The 19,217-nt window shown below is 39.4% G+C and overlaps 1 protein-coding gene across 2 annotated transcripts in view; it reads right to left on the bottom strand.

Annotated features, from left to right (window-relative positions):
- Nucleotides 1–680: 680 nt before the first annotated feature.
- COL6A6 (collagen type VI alpha 6 chain) overlaps nt 681–19,217 on the bottom strand; it is a gene marked incomplete at its 5' end in the record, with an annotated part of 107,036 nt that continues 88,499 nt past the window's right edge. For both annotated transcript variants that reach the window (XM_082625609.1, XM_082625610.1), the window contains 3 exons: nt 681–1,248; nt 15,243–15,336; nt 18,196–18,867. In XM_082625609.1, the coding sequence (XP_082481735.1) occupies nt 1,032–1,248; nt 15,243–15,336; nt 18,196–18,867 (983 nt within the window). In that variant the 3' untranslated portion in view covers nt 681–1,031. The remainder of the gene's footprint in view (nt 1,249–15,242; nt 15,337–18,195; nt 18,868–19,217) is intronic.

Here is a 19,217-nt window from a genome sequence, read left to right as displayed (position 1 = left end):
AATAATAATGATAATGGGAAAGAAATAATAAAAGTCTATCAAAATGGCCAGGCAGGGGGCTTCCCTGGTGGCGCAGTGGTTGAGACTCCGCCTGCCGATGCAGGGGACACAGGTTCGTGCCCTAGTCAGGGAGGATCCTACATGCCGCGGAGCAGCTGGGCCCGTGAGCCGTGGCCGCTGAGCCTGCGCATCCGGAGCCTGTGCTCCGCAACGGGAGAGGCCACAACAGTGAGAGGCCCACATACCGCAAAAAAAAAAAAAAAAAAAAAAAAAAAAAATATGGCCAGGCAGGAGGCTCTACATAATTTATGTTCTGGGGAAATATGAGTTTCTCAGTGAGTTAAGGAGGATTTGGAGCTGGGAAAAATTACCCTCTGTCTCTCACCTGTCCAAGCAAACAAACCGCACAAGATGGAGGAAAGCTTCCCGCACAAGCCCACTGGCAATCCAGTCAGTCCATACAGAGACCGGGGTGTGTTAAAATGGAGTCGTCGAGGAAGGTCAAATTTTCAAAGTTACGACATAAAAACAGCATCAATTTCTAGGGTTAATGTTACGATCTCCCAAAACATTAACCTTTGGTTAAATAGATGAGCATTAATCAGTCCTAAGCTGAGAAAGAAGGCTTGGTTTATAGAAAGTGGACTGGACGGAGACCTACAATTTAAAACTCATGAGTGTTGGCCCATGTATATACACGTATACACGTTATAACATTTAGCTTCAAATTACATCGCCATTAGACTTTTCAAAAGACTCCTTTTATTTTTCCATCTTTTAATGATAACAGTTCTTGAACATACCAGTCTCGGAATTATCAGGGATTATCAGGAATGGTCAAATAAATGGACAAGATATATCTTAATACCAGAGAGTGCAAGGGGTCAAGTTCTCTGATGACCCACCACCTGTGGCCACGAGGTCCTCCAAAGCGGACCTTGGATGCAGACAGAAATCCAAGTAAAAGTCGTCCAACGTTGTGTTCATGAATTTAGTTATTTAAGCCCAGAGTCTTACCATGCTTCCTGAGGCTAAACTCTTCGAGCACCTTTATCATGTTGTTTGGGAGCCGTTTTTATCACCCCTTTCCCACTTTTAAAGGTATGGGATGTGTTTCTCGTCAAATTTTGAACCGTATCATCTCTGCTGCCTCTTGCTGTTCTTGACAGATATTTTTTATGTTGAAAGAATTTTGCCTTCTGTAATACATCTTCTTTGAGCGTAGCTTTATGTGGTCCAGGAAGGAAGCTATACAATGAAAGAAAAGAAACCCCATAGAAGATAAATACCATTTCAACTGTAACATATTCTATGTTAACCCATGTTCCTAAATAATTGTGCACCCATTCCTTGTTGCATCCTTCCTTCAGGGTAAGTTTATTGAGATGATTCAATTGGGGATTTACACTGAACAGATATATTAGAAGCTGACGAATAAGATATCTTGTCAAAGTATGCAAAAGTATAATTTTAACAGCAAAGTTTCTTCTTCATGGAGTATATTCCACTCAGAACTTCATATGGTTGGCTCCTGTTTATTCAGATGTTGGTTCAAATGGTACCTCCTTAGAGACCACCAGATGCATAGTTTTCCCGGTCCCAGTCACGCAGCACAACATGCTCTTATTTTTTTCCTAACACTTATCACTATCTGACTTTTATTTACTTTTAAACTTTGTGATTTGTTCCCCACTCTTCCACCATCCCAGACAGAAAGTGTCATGAGACCATGTCTTGTCACCATAGTAATCCCAGGAACCTAGAGGAGTGCTTAGCACATGGTAGATATAAGTATTTGTCTAGTGAAAGCATCAATGAATGCCTCTTCTTCCTTCCCTTTCTCCCACCCATCCATCCATCCATCTGTCTGTCCATCCAAATGTTCATGCTTTACGGAAGGCACTGTGTTAGGTACAGTGGGGGATGCAGAAATAGCGCCCAGTTTGGCAGGTACACAAGGGGTTTGGTTGGGAGTCAAGAGTAACCCAACAATAAAGGGAAGCTGGGGTCAGACTCTGGGAGGTCTTGAATGCCAGACTGACGACAGGGAATCAGAAGCCAAGTGCTGACCAGAAGTCCTAGCCTGTCCAATCAAACTTTCTGTACTGATGGAAAAATGTCCTATGATCTGCACTGGCCAGTATGGCAGCCACTGGTCACATGTGGCTATCGAGCACTTGAAACGTGGTTAGTGTTACCAAGAAGCTGAATTTTTAGCTTCATTTAGCTGAAAGCTAGTGGCTAGCACGGAAAGGGAGCCATTTCAGACCTCATCTCACAGGGAGGCAGTGGAAAGAGCCTTGGGTCCTGGAACATTCTTAGATTCTAGGTCCTCTAGTTACTAGCTGGGCAGCTCTGAGCGGATCACTTAACTAGAGGGAACCTTGTTTCTTCAGGTGTAAAATGAGGACGAAAACCACCAATGTTGCTGTGAGCGACAATCGAAATCCCATGGTGTCTGCTGGTTACAGATGAGGAGACTGAGTGTGAGGCTGCAGGAGAGGCGGAGCTGAGGCTACAACCAACTCTTCTGATAGAGTCCCGTGTGACTTCCACTCAACTAGGTTTTTATCAAGACCTATCAAGATATTTGGAATAAGAAAGTGAAATGATACATGTCATGCTGTCAGAAGCACCTGGATATGGGTGCAGAACCACAGGTGGGCAGGTGGCCTGGGGCAGAAGTTAAGAAGCTATGTGGAGCCTGGCACATAAGCTCTTCATAAAATTTTTAGAATAAGTGAGAGCCTGGTGGCATAAGAGAAACTAACTGAATTGTGGTCACGGGAAGAGTCATGAGAACTCCAAAATGTTGAGACCAGGAGGACAGTGGCAACATTCACCATATGCACCATGATCCGTTCCTTTGCATTTGGATTTTTCTGTTTTATCCAGCTATAAATCTGATCTGTCTCACAAAAACATCACTATTTAGAAAATGAGTAAAAGTAGAGGATGTAAAAAGAATTTAAAGTTACTTTGCTTTCCCCTTTTTCTCTCTGTCTTTGTCTCTCACAAACACTCACTGCATATTCTTCTTTCATCTGTAATGAGAGCTGAGGGTAAGGGAGACATCAAACCAACCGAGAAGCCTACTATTCACGTCACACAGACCCTGAGGCCTCCACACCTTATATACTGTATGTCTGGGCTTCTGTCGGTGCTACCAGGGATGTACTACATTGATCAACAAACTCCTCCCAATCACCAAGAACAGCGGCCACAGCTAAATTCCAGTGCAAATACAATTTCCTTACACCTTCCCCCATTTTGCTCTTCTCTATATTTTCTTGTTAATTTCCAGACTAAGTATTATGAACCCAAATCCTCCAAAGTTGTAACTGTCTGTATGCACAAGCTACGGCCCCACAGATCGTGAGGGGACATTCTTTCAGGTCTGGAACATACGGTTTCCATGGCTTGAGTTTATCTTGTCTATACTGGTCTCTCCCCTCCACCCTCATTCTCTTTCCCTTTGCATTGGCTCATTTTTATAGTAAATTTAGTTAACTTTGTTGTCTTCCTCCCTCTTTGTTAAGAAAAAGTTGTTAAATTGGTAATTGCTTCTATAGCATTGCGTTGCTATTTTTTCCCCTCAAATATTTTGATTCTTAAAAGGGTTGAACATGATAAACACCACATCTCTGAATTTCCACCTTTTCCACTGTGTCATATGTGGAGTTGGTATTGGAGAAGCATTTGATAAGAATCATTTGATTACTCTGGGAATCATACAGACTTTCTGCTTTTCTTTCTCCCATTCTGTATTGCTCAGATACTTCTTTGCTGATGGGTAACTTCGACAATACATAATCAAGATAAAGAAACAGGAGTGAAATACCGTCCATTCATTTTGCAATGTGTGCCCAGCACCAGTAAAGCTTCTAGAAAGAAAGATGTGGCAAGTAGGTAAAACGCGGTGGGTGGAACTAATTGTAGATTTCAGTCCTCTGTGATCACAGATTCCTTCGACCATGCAGACAACCAGGAGTCAGCCCAGCTGCATTTATTAGTTGACTGGATGCACTAGAGTGGAAAATGCAGGCAAGATTACTTTTATTTTGAGAATTCTTTTTATCTTAATACACATTTTTGTGTGTCTAGAAAACACACTTTGGAAAGCAGAATTACAACAGATGTATATTCATATGGCACTGGCGACTGTGTCCATTTTTACAATTCAATTGTTCCGGTTCTGGCCTGTCATCGCTTTCAAGTCTGGCACAGGTGCTTGTCTGCCTGGATGAATAGGCAGGTGGCTTTCAGTCTTTCACTGTCTCTGAGTGGATCTAAGTGCTTACATAGAGGCTTCCCTGCAGTCTCTCCTTCGTGGGCATCTGTCTCTTGCTTGTGGTTTGGTTCAGTGTCTTTTACCAGAGAAGAACAAGCTTTTACCTGTATTTCTCAGAATCTGACAGCAGAATGATCTAATTCTCGCGTGGCAAGTCATCCTGTGTCCAGGCCTCTTGCCTCTGCATCCCTTCTGTTGAAGAGCTCAGGCAGGCAGTTTCAGAAGCAGCTGTGTGCTTGTTACCTTTTATTATAGTCTTTGATTACTTAAAGAAGGCCTGGGGAGTCCCAGCCTAACACATGGTCAGGGAGTCACTGATGGCAGTGTGGATTTCATGTCTCAATTCCTTATGCCCCAGTATTTCCTGATATTTCACCATTCCAGGTATGTGGGAGAATCTGAGCCTCCAGTGTATCTTAGGGCAATGTGCAGAAGCGGGAAGAAACACAGGGTGGGAATGGTTTCCAAAAACGTCTTTAATTTGTATAAGCTGGCTCCCGCACCTGCCCTTGCAATTATCTATAATATGTGGAGCCTGATCCACATGCAAATTTGAAGCCCCTTTCCATGCTACCAGACACCTGCAGCAGGGGGAGCCCTGCTCCTCCTGGACTGACCACACAGGCCTGATTAGACCCGACTTCAGAAGCATTTGCTGCTGGACAGTTCCCCTGCTTCCCAGCAAGGTAAGAGGATTCTTGGAGCTTCTGGAGCTGGGGCTTCCGGGCTGGGGGGGAGGGCCTTGGGCCCCATCACCACACAGGAATGCACACACTGCACAGTAGGAGAAGCCACACTATCAGAAGCATCTGTCTAAGTGTGATTCTCAGGGGCTGGGGCACTCTGATTTCAGTCAGATGTGGGGCACGTATGCGCGTGTTAGCATGATTTACGCTGAAACAAACCACCAAAAACCCCCACTCTCCTAACTGCTTGATTTCAATTATTTTTTAATTAAAAAATAAGTAATATTCATACATGCAAAGGCTATGATATATATGTATATTATTATTTTAAAATAACTTTTGCCTTTGTTGCTGATAAATTTTTTTTAATTAAGATATTTTAAAAAGTAAATTCTACTCTTATTCCATTTTTTGGGTATATTCAATTTTTTTCTATAACATCGCTTTAAAATATTTATTTTTTTAAATTAAAAAGAAGTTTTTACATCTTTTAAAAAAATGAAGTATAGTTAGTTTACAATGTGTTAATTTCTGTTTTTTTGTGTGTGTGTGTGGTACGCGGGCCTCTCACTGTTGTGGCCTCTTCCGTTGCGGGGCACAGGCTCCGGACGTGCAGGCTCAGCGGCCATGGCTCACGGGCCCAGCCGCTCCACAGCATGTGGGATCTTCCCGGACTGGGACACGAACCCGTGTCCCCTGCATCAGCAGGCGGACTCTCAACCACTGCACCACCAGGGAAGCCCAATTTCTGTTTTTTAATTGTATTTCTTTATTGAAGTATTTTAAAAATTTTAGTATATATTTTTTTCTATTACACCTTAAGAGCAATGTTTAGCTCATTAGCTTTTAGAGTTTAAAAAATTTTTCCTAACGTACTATGGAAAACACTATGGAGGTTCCTCAAAAAATTAAAAATAGAACTGCCATATGATCCAGCAATTCCACTTCTGGGTATTTGCCTGAAGAAAATGAAAACACTAATTTGAAAAGATATATGCACCCCTATGTTCATTGCAGCAAAATTCACAATAACCAAGATATGGAAGCAAACTATGTATCCGTTGACAGATGAATGGATAAAGAAGATGTGGTGTATATAGACACAATGGAATACTACTCAGCCACAAAAAAGAATGAAATAATGTCATTTATAATATAGATGGACCTAGAGGGTATTATGCTAAGTGAAATATGTCAGACAAACACCATATGATTTCACTTATATGTGGAATCTAAAAAAACAAACAAAACCCACAGAAACAGATACTTTGATACACAGAACAAACTGGTGGTTGCTAGAGAGGAAGGGGAGGGAGGATGGGATAAAATAAATAAGTCACGGGGATGAAATATACAGAACAGGGAATATAGTCAGTAACAGTGTAACAATTTTAAATGGGGACAGATGTAACTAGACTTATGGTGATCATCTAGTAATGTATATAAATGTTGACTCACTATGTTGTACACTTGAAACTAATATAACATTGTATGCCAATTAAAAAAATTTCCCTAACATAAGAAATAAAACTATAAACTTTCCTAAAATATGAATTCTGAAGCATCCCACAAGTTTTGGCACGTAATATTTTGATTATTATACAGTTCTAAGTATTTTTAAGTTTTCACTATGATTTTTTTCTCATTAGTTATTTAGAAATGTGATTTTGATTTAAAAACATATGGGCTTAAAAAATATTGTTTGTATTAATTTCTAACTTAATTGCACTGTGATCAATTTGGACTGTATGAAGCCAGTTCTTAGAGATTTGTTGACACTTGATTTATAAGTTAAAAACTGCACAATGAACACTTGTACACCCTCCACGCTGACGCAACAGTTGTTAATGTTCTGTGTGTTCAGAAGAATGTCTCATTCTTCTGTGCAGGATTCTATACTAGTCTATTAAATCAAGCTTGTTACTTATGATTAAATCTTTATATCTTTAATTTTTGTCTGCTTGACCTAACAGTATTCAAACTGATGTAGCGAAATCTCCAACTCTGATGATATTTTAATGCCAATTTCTCCCTTTTCAATTTCCACACTGTATATTTCAAAATTATTTTATGACCCTCTTATAAATTTAGAATTGTTGTATCTTCTTCATGAATTAAACACTTATCATCATGTACTGACCCTCTTTATCTCTACAAACTGGTTTTGTTTAAGAGCATATTTTATAGGGCTCACTTCACTTAGAAACTAATACAACATTGTAAATCAACTATACTTCAATAAAATAAAAATTTTTTAGGTATATTTTTTAGGTATATTTCCAGTTTTCTTTTTAAAATATTTGCCTGTTAGACTTTTTTCCCATGATTTTACTTTCAACTTTTCCATGTTCTCATTTTGTAGCTGTGTCTCTTGAAAACAGTTATACCTGGATTTTCTTTTGTTTTCTTAAATCCGTCACTCTCTAACTGGAACTGGCATGCTTAGTCTGTACATTTTTGTTATAATTACTGATATATAGAAGTGGATTGGATTCGGCTGTCTTACTTTGTGCCTACCACTTGTCCTTTTTTTCCTCTCTTGCTTTTTTATTTAAAAAATACTATGTTTTTGTTTGTTTTTATTCCATTTCCCTTACTACATTTTGGGTAGTTACCTACTTTTTATTTTTTTACATGTGTGCCCCCCAAATTTTAATGTATTTTTATTAACATCTTTATTGGAGTATAATTGCTTTACAATGGTGTGTTAGTTTCTGCTTTATAACAAAGTGAATCAGCTATACATATACATATATTGCCATATCTCTTCACTCTTGCGTCTCCCTCCCACCCTCCCTAACCCACCCCTCTGGGTGGTCACAAAGCACCGAGCTGATCTCCCTGTGCTATGCGGCTGCTTCCCAGTAGCTATCTATTTTACATTTGGTAGTGTATATATGTCCATGCCACTCTCTCACTTTGTCACAGCTTACCCTTCCCCCTCCCCATATCCTCAAGTCCATTCTCTAGTAGGTCTGTGTCTTTATTCCCATCTTACCCCTAGGTTCTTCATGACCTTTTTTTTTTTGTTGTTAGATTCCATATATATGTGTTAGCATACAGTATTTGTTTTTCTCTTTCTGACTAACTTCACTCTCTATGACAGATTCTAGGTCCATCCACCTCACTACAAATAACTTAATTTCGTTTCTTTTTATGGCTGAGTAATCTTCCATTGTATATATGTGCCATATCTTCTTTATCCATTCATCTGTCGATGGACACTTAGGTTGCTTCCATGTCTGGCTATTGTAAGTAGAGCTGTAGTGAACATTGTGGTGCATGACTCTTTTTGAATTATGGTTTTCTCAGGGTATATGCCCAGTAGTGGGATTGCTAGGTCGTATGGTAGTTCTATTTTTAGTTTTTTGAGGAATCTCCATACTGTTCTCCATAGTGGCTCTACCAATTCACATTCCCACCAGCAGTGCAAGAGGGTTCCCTTTTCTCCACACCCTCTCCAGCATTTATTGTTTGTAGATTTTTTGATGATGGCCATTCTATCTGGTGTGCAGTGACACCTCATTGTAGTTTTGATTTGCATTTCTCTAAAGATTAATGATGTTGAGCATCCTTTCATGTGCTTGTCAATCTGTATATCTTTTTTGGAGAAATGTCTATTTAGGTCTTCTGCCCATTTTGGGTTTGGGTTTTTTGTTTTTCAGATATTGAGCTGCATGGCCTGCTTGTAAATTTTGGAGATTAGTCCTTTGTCAGTTGCTTCATTTGCAAATGTTTTCTCCCATTCTGAGGGTTGTCTTGTCACTTTGTTTATGTTTTTCTTTGCTGTGCAAAAGCTTTTAAGTTTCATTAGGTCCCATTTGTTTATTTTTGTTTTGATTTCAGTTTCTCTAGGAGATGGGTCAAAAAGGATCTTGTTGTGATTTATGTCATAGAGTGTTCTGCCTATGTTTTCCTGTAAGAGTTTTATAGTGTCTGGTCTTACATTTAGGTCTTTAATCCATTTTGAGTCTATTTCTGTTATGGTGTTAGGGAGTGTTCGAATTTCATTCTTTTACATGTAGCTGTCCAATTTTCCCAGCACCACTTATTGAAGAGGCTGTCTTTTCTCCCTTGTATATCCTTGCCTCCTTTATCAAAGATAAGGTGACCATATGTGCATGGGTTTATCTCTGTGCTTTTATCCTGTTCCATTGATCTATATTTCTGTTTTTGTGCCCGTACCATGTTGTCTTGATTACTTTAGCTCTGTAGTATAGTCTGAAGTCTGGGAACCTGATTCCTCCAGCTCCGTTTTTCTTTCTCAAGATTGCTTTCTCTATTCGGGGTCTTTTGTGTTTCCATACAACTTGTGAAATTTTTTGTTTTAGTTCTGTGGAAAATGCCATTGGTAGTTTGATGGGGATTGCATTGAATCTGTAGGTTGCTCGGGGTAGTATAGTCGCTTTCACAATGCTGATTCTTCCAATCCAAGAACATGGTATATCTCTCCATCTGTTTGTATCATCTTTAATTTCTTTCATCAGTGTCTTATAGTTTTCTGCATACAGGTCTTTTGTGTCCTTAGGAAGGTTTATTCCTAGGTATTTTACTCTTTTTTGTTGCAATGGTAAATGGGAGTGTTTCCTTAATTTCTCTTTCAGATTGTTCATCATTAGTGTATAGGAATGCCAGAGATTTCTGTGCATTAATTTTGTATCCTGCTATTTTACCAAATTCATTGATTAGCTCTAGTAGTTTTCTGGTTGCATCTTTGGGATTCTCTATGTATAGTATCATGTCATCTGCAAACAGTGACAGCTTTACTTCTTCTTTTCGGATTTGGATTCCTTTTGTTTCTTTTTCTTCTCTGATTGCTGTGGCTAAAACTTCCAAAACTATGTTGAATAATAGTGGTGAGAGTGGGCAACCTTGTCTTGTTCCTGATCTTAGAGGAATTGGTTTCAGTTTTTCACTTGAGAACGATGTTGGCTGTGGGTTTGTCATATATGGCCTTTATTATGTTGAGGTAGCTTCTCTCTATGCCTGCTTTCTGGAGAGTTTTTTTATCATAGATGGGTGTTGAATTTTGTCAAAAGCTTTTTCTGCATCTATTGAGACGATCATATGTTTTTTCACCTTCAGTTTGTTAATATGGTGTATCATATTGATTGATTTGCATATATTGAAGAATTCTTTCATTCCTGGGATAAACCCCTCTTGATCATGGTGTATGATCCTTTTAATGTGCTGTTGGATTCTGTTTGCCAGTATTTTGTTGAGGATTTTTGCATCTATGTTCATCAGTGATATCGACCTGTAGTTTTCTTTCTTTGTGGCATCTTGGTCTGGTTTTGGTATCAGGGTGATGGTGGCCTCGTGGAATGAGCTTGGGAGAACTCCTCCCTCTGCTATATTTTGGAAGAATTTGAGAAGGATAGGTGTTAGCTCTTCTCTAAATGTTTGATAGAATTCGCCTGTGAAGCCATTTGGTCCTGGGCTTTTGTTTGTTGGAAGATTTTTAATCACAGTTTTAATTTCAGTGCTTGTGATTGGTCTGTTGATATTTTCTATTTCTTCCTGGTTCAGTCCTGGAAGGTTGTGCTTTTCTAAGAATTTGTCCATTTCTTCCAAATTGTCCATTGTTTTGGCATATAGTTGATTATAGTAATCTCTCATGCCCCTTTGTATTTCTGCAGTGTCAGTTGTTACTTCTCTTTTTTCATTTCTAATTCTATTGGTTTGAATCTTCTCCCTTTTTTTTTTTTTTGATGAGTCTGGCTAATGGTTTATCAATTTTGTTTATCTTCTCAAAGAACCAGCTTTTAGTTTTATTGATCTTTGCTATTGTTTCCTTCATTTCTTTTTCATTTATTTCTGAACTGATCTTTATGATTTCTTTCCTTCTGCTAAGTTTGGGGTTTTTTTGTCCTTCTTTCTCTAATTGTTTTAGGTGTAAGGTTAGGTTATTTATTTGAGATGTTTCTTGTTTCTTGTTTCTTGTGGTCGGCTTGTATTGCTATAAACTTCCCTCTTAGAACTGCTTTTGCTGCATCCCATAGGTTTTCGGTTGCCGTGTTTTCATTGTCATTTGTTTCTGGGTATTTTTTGATTTCCTCTTTGATTTCTTCAGTGATCTGTTGGTTATTTAGTAGTGTACTGTTTAGCCTCCATGTGTTTGTATTTTTTACAGATATATTCCTGTAACTTATATCTAGTCTCATAGAATTGTGGTCGGAAAAGGTACTTGATACGATTTCAATTTTCTTAAATTTACCGAGGGTTGATTTGTGACCCAAGATATGATCTATCCTGGAGAATGTTCCATGAGCACTTGAGAAGAAAGTGTATTCTATTGTTTTTGGATGGAATGTCCTATAAATGTCAATTAAGTCCATCTTGTTTAATGTTCATTTAAAGCTTGTGTTTCCTTATATATTTTCATTTTGGATGATCTGTCCATTGGTGAAAGTGGGGTGTTAAAGTCCCCTAGTATGATTGTGTTACTGTCGATTTCCCCTTTTATGGCTGTTCGCATTTTCCTTATGTGTTGAGGTGCTCTTATTTTGGGTGCATAAATATTTACAATTGTTATATCTTCTTCTTGGATCGATCCCTTGGTCATTATGTAGTGTTCTTCTTTGTCTCTTGTAATAGTCTTTATTTTTAAGTCTATTTTGTCTCATGAGAATTGCCACTCCAACTTTCTTTTGATTTCCATTTTCATGAATATCTTTTCCATCCCCTCACTTTCAGTCTGTGTGTGTCCCTGGGTCTGAAGTGGGTCTCTTGTAGACAGCATGTATACAGGTCTTGTTTTTGTATCCATTCAGCCAGTCTATGTCTTTTGGTTAGAGCATTGAATCCATTTACATTTAAGGTGTTTATTGATGTGTATGTTATTAATGTATTTTTAAAAGAGTCTTCAATAGCCTAACCACCAGCCCAAAGAACACAGATTCCTAGAACACTTTAATTCCATTCACTTCCCCATGACATATTATTGCCCCTTTTTTCAGTGCTGTCTTTCTTCCGTTTAAAACTCAAGGCTTCATTTTTTAATAACAAAAGATAATTTTATTGTTCACTGTCTTTTCTCATGTTTAAATAATTAATATTTATTAATACTTATATTTATAGTCTTAGTACAACTTGTTTTTTCTGTTAAAGCCACCAAGGGCCAAATGTTTTATTTTATAGCTTTGTTAACAAGTACAGATTTTTGGTAACCCTAAAAATTTGATATGACTATAATTTAAAAGTGCAACACTTATTTAGATTTACCTAAATATTGACAATTTTTTTATCATCTACTATTCTTGCAGCACAGCCCTTCCTTCTGCGGTCTTTATTTTCCTTAAAGCACATACTTTTTTTTTAAACCTGGGCCCCCTGCATTAGGAGCTCAGAGTCTTTTTTAAATTAATTAATTAATTAATTAATTTGGCTGTGTTGGGTCTTAGTTGCAGCATGAGGGACCTTCGTTGTGGTGCATGGGCTTCTCTCTAGTTGTGGTGCATGGGCTCCAGAGTGCACGGACTCAGTAGTTGCAGTGTGTGGGCTTAGTTGCCCCATGGCATGTGGGATCTTAGTTCCCCTACCAGGGATCTAACCCATGTCCTCTGCATTGGAATGCAATTCTTAACCACTGGACCACCAGGGAAGTCCCTGAAGTACATACTTTAGAAGTTCCTTTAGCAAAGGTCTTTTTGTGATGAACTATTGTTTTTGTCTTTCTAAATTGTCTTTGTTTCACCATTTTTATTTTTTATAAATTTATTTATTTATTTTTGGCTGCATTGGGTCCTTGTTGCTGCACGCAGGCTTTCTTTAGTTGCAGTGAGCTGGGGCTACTCTTCGTTGTGGTGTGCAGGCTTCTTATTGCAGTGGCTTCTCTTATTGCGGCGCACGGGCTCTAGGTGTGTGGGCTTCAGTAGTTTTGGTGCACGGGCTCAGTAGCGGTGTGTGGGCTTACCTGCTCCACAGCATGTGGGATCTTCCTGGACCAGGGCTCGAACCTGTGTCCCCTGCATTGGTAGGCAGATTCTTAACCACTGCACTACCAGGGAAAGACAGTTTTTCTAAGTTGGCAAAAATTTTTTCCCACTATTTAAAATGTTCCCAATAGTTTTGTGGCTTCTACTACTGCTACTGATTATTCAGTTGACAGCCTAATTATAGTTTCTCTGCAGATGTCCTACTCTTTATTTCTGGCTGCTTTTAAGTTTTCTTCATCCTGGTGTTTTGCATTCCCCTACACCATTCCAACTGCTGCTTCTTTCTATTTATCCTGACTGTTGTATACCTTGTCTTTTCTTCATCTTTTAATTCATGTCTCTCATAAGTTCTTGAAAATGATCTTCCCTGTACGTCTTTGAATACTGTCTCTCATTTGTTATTTCTATTTCATCTTTCTAGAATTCCACTTAGCTATATGTTAAATCTTTCCAATCTGTTCTGTCTCTAAACTTCTTATATTTATTTATCTTCTTTGCATTCTGAGTAATTTCTTCAGCTTTATTTTTCCAGTTCATTATGTTTCTCTTCAGATGTGTCTATTGATCTGTTTAATCCATCCACTGAGTTTTACAAGTTATCTTTTTACTTTGAAAATTTTCAAATTCACAGAATATTGTAAAGATCAGAGAACCATGAATAAATACTGGTATATCTTTCATCTAGATCAGTGGTCCCCAGCCATTCACCAGGGACTGGTTTTGTGGAAGACAATTTTTCCACGGATGGGGTGTGTAGGGGAATGGTTCAGGTGGTAATGCGAGCGACGGGGAGCAGCAGATGAAGCTTCGCTGGCTCTCCTGCTGCTCACCTCCTGCTGTGAAGCCCTGTTCCTAACAGGTACTGGTTCTCGGCCCAGGGGTTAGGGACCCCTGATCTAGATGGGTCTCCACCTGTTACCATCTTGCTACGCTGTGTGAGTGTACACACACACACACACACACACACACACACATACACACACACATATATACTTATATATGCATGCACACACACTTTACTTCCTTTTAGGAAACCATCTGAAAGTAGGTTGCAGCCACCATGCATGTTACCCCTAAATACTTCAGCATACCTCTCTCAAGAAAAAAGACATTCTCTTACAAAAACATGATACTTTACCACACATAAGGAAATTCACATGAATCAATAATATTACCCAACATATTGTTCATACTCAAATTTCCCCAATTATCCCCCAAATGTCATTAATATAAGCTTTTTTTTCTAATCTAGGATCAAATCAAGGTTCACACCCCTACATTTGGCTGTTATGTCTCTGTAGTTTCTCCAATTCTAGGACACTACCTCACATCCCTCTGCTGTTCATGACATTGAAACCTAGGAAGAATATAGGCTGGCTGTTCTGAAGAACATCCCATATTCTGGAATTGTCCAATGGTTTCCTCATTATTAGACTTGGGTCAAACATCTCCAGCCAGAATCCCACATGGGTGATACTGTATCTCCCCCTGCCTCCCCTCAGGAGACACATAGTGTCAGATCCTGGTTACAGTGGGTATGGCCAGACCTCACCATGTAAAGGCATATTTCCCCTCTGTCATTAATAAATATGTGAGGGGTTCTGTGTGACTGTAAACAGCCTGCCCCCCAACTTGTCACCCACTGGTTTTAGCATTCCTTGATCCTTGTCTGACTCAGTTATTACAATAAGGATTACAAATTGGTAATTTTCTAATTCTACCACTTTTTCTATATTTATTAACTAGCATACTTCTATAAAAAAGAACTTTTCCTCCCCTCCTCTCTTTTTGGGTCTCTAGATAGATTTGTGGATTTTTAAAATTCAGTGTTGTAATCCATTACCATCATTAGTCTTTCTGATGTTCAAATTGTTCAAAATCGGGCCAGTGGGAACCCTTTCAAGACAATTCCTTTGTCCTTTTGACATGATAGTTTTTGCTGCTTTCTTGATTTCTGGCATAACAAATGTTCCAGGCTCACATTGTACTTTCCCTGTTACAGCTTAGGATTAGTTATTTCTCCAAGAAACCTGGTTCCTTTTAGTGGGGAATGATACTTAGAAACCAAGATCTGGTTATCAGGTCTGCTCATTGCCACTGGGGTGTCCCATTGGTTGTTTTAGTTCAACAATTAGATTTTCTGTTTTAAAAAACTCTTATTTGATTGTTTTCAGATCAACCTGGTCATTTTTTATTATCTCTCGTTCCCTCAAATTATATTTTATTATCATGTAATGGTAGATTTTGTCCAAATAGGATAAAGAGGGAGAAAAGGAGGAGGAGGAAGGGGACACATTCATTTATCAAGTAATACTAAGCAGGTAATACCTTCGCAACTGGCGCAGGGGCTGCTGCGGGTCTGCAGAGCTGAGTCTGTAGCACTTTGCTTTGATGTTTATTGGTGGATATTTGTTGATTGCACCTAGGAAGAAAAGAAATATGTGAGGGGACTCATTTACAGCAATTAACGTTACAGCAATCTGCTCTGCATGCAAAGTGTCCCTTCACTGTTCTCAACATCCATCAAGGGAAGACACCAACTAAGGTGGCCATATGAGATGAAAGCATATTTCTCAGGGTAGTCTCTAAAATTGGGTTTAGAAAATGCATGACTGTCAAATTTATAGGTGGAAAAGTCAACTTACTTTTCAATAAGATACCCTTAGCTGCTAAAGTCCATCAAAAATTAGAGGAGAAATCAGAAGCCCATCCTAACAGTCTGGCCTCTGACATGAACTAATCAGAATAGTTATTTTTTACTTGCTCCTTTGGAATATTAAAATGCAAAGGGAAAAGGATATTTCCTTTATGGTCTCCATATCATTAACAACAACAGTAACTACAGTGCCATCTTGGGTTTAATTCATTATAATTCATTTCATCTGAAGTATATTAATTTTTCATAGTATGAAAGCATGCCTCTTCCCACACGATTTAAACATTTAGAAACCATTTTTTTGATGAGAAACTTTAAAAAATGCATTATTATTTCCATGAAGCTTTTAATTTAATTGTGTGTTAAACACAGTTAAATCTCTTCCTGGTGGTCCCAGGTTGTCATAAGTAACGAGTTGGTCCTGGGCTGTGATCCAGTACTACCTTCTGAGCTGCTATTGTAGATTGGGCTGTGTGTTTCTAGACTGAATGGCCAAGACTGTGAAGTTTCCTTTATGTATATCTGATTTTTAATTATCTGTCTTAAGGTTGTCAGTCAGTAGTTCTGCATAGAAAATATGTCGATTCTGATGTGAACTGTGTCTGATAGCCAATTCTCTCACAGCAGTGTGATAAAAAAGAGTCACTTAGAGAGGGAGCTGGACTGGGATGACTAGGAGGGTGAGGACCACATCTGTTTTGGTCCCTCCTTGATAACCCATACCTCAACAGTGAGTGGCTCAGAGTAGGTACCTAATACATACATGTTAATGTTGAGGGGTGAGTGTGGGTCTGGGGGCCTGCTATTGAATGGAGCATGTAGGATTGAATATGATTATGTTAAAGTCTTTTCAACTTTTTGTACTTTCACAGCTATAGTTTAAAGATTGGAGATTTCTAGATACTTAAAGTTTTAGAAAACTTTAAACCCCAAGTAATTCTTCTTAAAACATCTCTTCCCCTTTCCCTGGGTGATGCGGGTGGTGTCATTTATCTAATCATACAGTTTGACTAGTTACCATGAAACACCACTAAGAATTTTGCTGAGCTGGGGAAGGAAATTCCATCTTAACTTCCTTTCAACTTTCTGCCTCATAAGGAGTGTTTCTTTACAAGTTGCTGAGAGTCTTTCAAGGTGTTCTTTTGTTTTACCCTTACAAGTGCCTTGTGATTTCTTTTTTCAGAATGACCCCTGGCCTTCATTTATTTTTTCCCTTATTTTTTTCCAGCTCCTCTTTCTGGATCCTATTCCAGAGCCCATCCACACAAATTTCATTCTGGGAGCAACTGCTCCTATACCAGTGTTTCTCAAACTATAATGTATATATGAAGCACATGGGGATCTTGATAAAATGCAGGTTCTGGAACAAAATGTCTGGGGTGGGGCCTGCGATTCTGCATTTTTCGCAAGCTCCCAGGTAATGCTGGGGTGTTGGTCCTAGGCTTACACCTAGAGTAGCAGAGGACCAGGGGACATGACATTAGCCCCGCCGACCATTTCCCAAGGCTCCTCAGACCTCACTGACCCTGACTAGTCAGTGTCTTTGCAGCCTTAACTGGTCTCACCATGAATGTCAGTGACAAGTTTGAGACACAGTCAGAATTTTCCTTAAGCTACACTGGGTGCCCTTTAGCCTGTGTGTTCACTTTCTTTTATCTGTACTCCAAAAGTAAATTCACCGCAAAAATGATCAGAAATCTGACAGTGCTTTTCTTCAACCTCCAGAGTCATATCAGGACATAGCTTCTCTTAATCCATCCTGTTGCATTCAAAATGAATTGCAGGGCCTCCCTGGTGGCGCAGTGGTTCAGAGTCCGCCTGCCGATGCAGGGGATACGGGTTCGTGCCCCGGTCTGGGAGGATCCCATATGCCGCGGAGCAGCTGGGCCCGTGAGCCATGGCCGCTGGGCCTGCGCATCCGGAGCCTGTGCTCCGCAACGGGAGAGGCCACAACAGTGAGAGGCCCGCATACCGCAAAAAGAAAAAAAAAAAAAAACAAAATGAATTGCATACTTTCAAGGCAAGCTCACTCCAAGAAATACAGCCCACGTTTCTTTTTCATGGGCACCAGTTACACTAATAGTGGCATCATAAAAACTCAGTAACAAAAAAGCTAAGAAAGTTTTGCAAGGATGTATCTTTTATTCTGACAGGTAAAATGGTATCTCCTAATACTTCAAACTCTGCCTTTGGAACTTGGAAAAGCAAAGCCAAGGATTGTTGAATTTTTCTCTGGCTTTCTCTTTTGGGGTGTTAACCAGTCAAACTTTTCATCAAAGGGCAGCATGATAATGTTACATGCCAAGGGTTTCTACTTTGTAGCTAACAGTCCAGGCTGTGATTTCACACCCCCAGACTGTGCTGCTCCATGTAGACTGTGAGCAACTGCTTGTTATGATTGTTTCTCCATAGGAACCAGAAGCATAAAAAAGATGAGCCAGAAAATTCAATGCTTAGAAATCAGAGGCTTCCTCCCTCCACATCCATCATTACATATTTTCCTTGCTGAGCCTGCAGTGCCCTTGAAGACAGAGGTTTCCAAGAATCCATGTCAACTCATCAACCCTTCTTTGGGGAATACCAAGTATACTCAATGTGTAAGAAAGAACAGATTTTATGACTTACGCCTGACTGAGCTTATAAAGGCCTTCACAAACTTCACACCATATCTGTGGTCAGGCTTATGAATGCGGCCAAGCTGGACCAAGTGGTGATCCAAAGGGTAGCTGGCTAGATCTTCCAGTTCCTGGTGGTTCCAAGAAGGGCCAAGGGAAAACACAAATAAGGCATAACCTTGACACTTGGCTCTCAAGGATTCTTTCTTTAAAGTTTCCCTATCCAAGTGACTGGTTTCCCCAGCAGATATCACAAAAATGACTTTATTTCTTCTCAGATTGGGTGTACTCAAGAAGACATTGTTCAGAGTCCACTGTAAGGCATGACCAATAAAAGCATCTCCATTGAGCTGCTGAACTGATTCTTCTATGTGTCTCTTCATGAGGCGTTTACTCTTGTAGGTGGTAAGGTTGAATTCACTTCTAACGGGACTCCTCTGAGTGTTGGGTAGGAAGTGGGGGGGAGCATGGCTTAATAGGGCCACCCGGTCTCCAGTGACAGAGGTCTCAGGCTCTGGGGTGATTTCAAAGTGATCTAACAGTGCTCCCAGGAAGCCTCTTATGTCTTCAAATTCTGCACTTCCCACATGCCGGGAGCCATCCAGAAGGAAAGCAGCATCCATGTAAGATTGCACGGCGAGTGGTCTGGCTTGGTTGCAAGAAGCATCTGGCTTGCATACATCTGCAGACAAAAAGTCACTTAGGGTTACTAAACAGAAACGGACAGAAAAGGAAGAGATAAAACATTTTGACATTTGGAATCTGCATAATCTTTGATGTTAAAGTAGTAACTAAATGACTTTGAGGTCAGCAACAGGAAGATTTCCTAGTACGTGGTTTGCATTTTGTTCCCCAAAATACAGATTTTTATACACAGCCCGTGTCTTGAGTTCCATTCACTAATATTACCTGACTTTTTAAAATTAGGTTGCTTTCAACAGAAGTTTCATCTTGGCTCTGCTTTAAGTTTATAAAGATTGAAGTGGACAATTCATCTCATGATTGTACATGATATACTGTATCATGACATAA

The sequence above is a fragment of the Mesoplodon mirus genome, assembly GCF_964341445.2.
Source record: "Mesoplodon mirus genome assembly, chromosome: 6".
Lineage (NCBI taxonomy): Eukaryota > Metazoa > Chordata > Mammalia > Artiodactyla > Ziphiidae > Mesoplodon > Mesoplodon mirus.
This window is presented reverse-complemented; position numbering and strand designations above follow the sequence as displayed.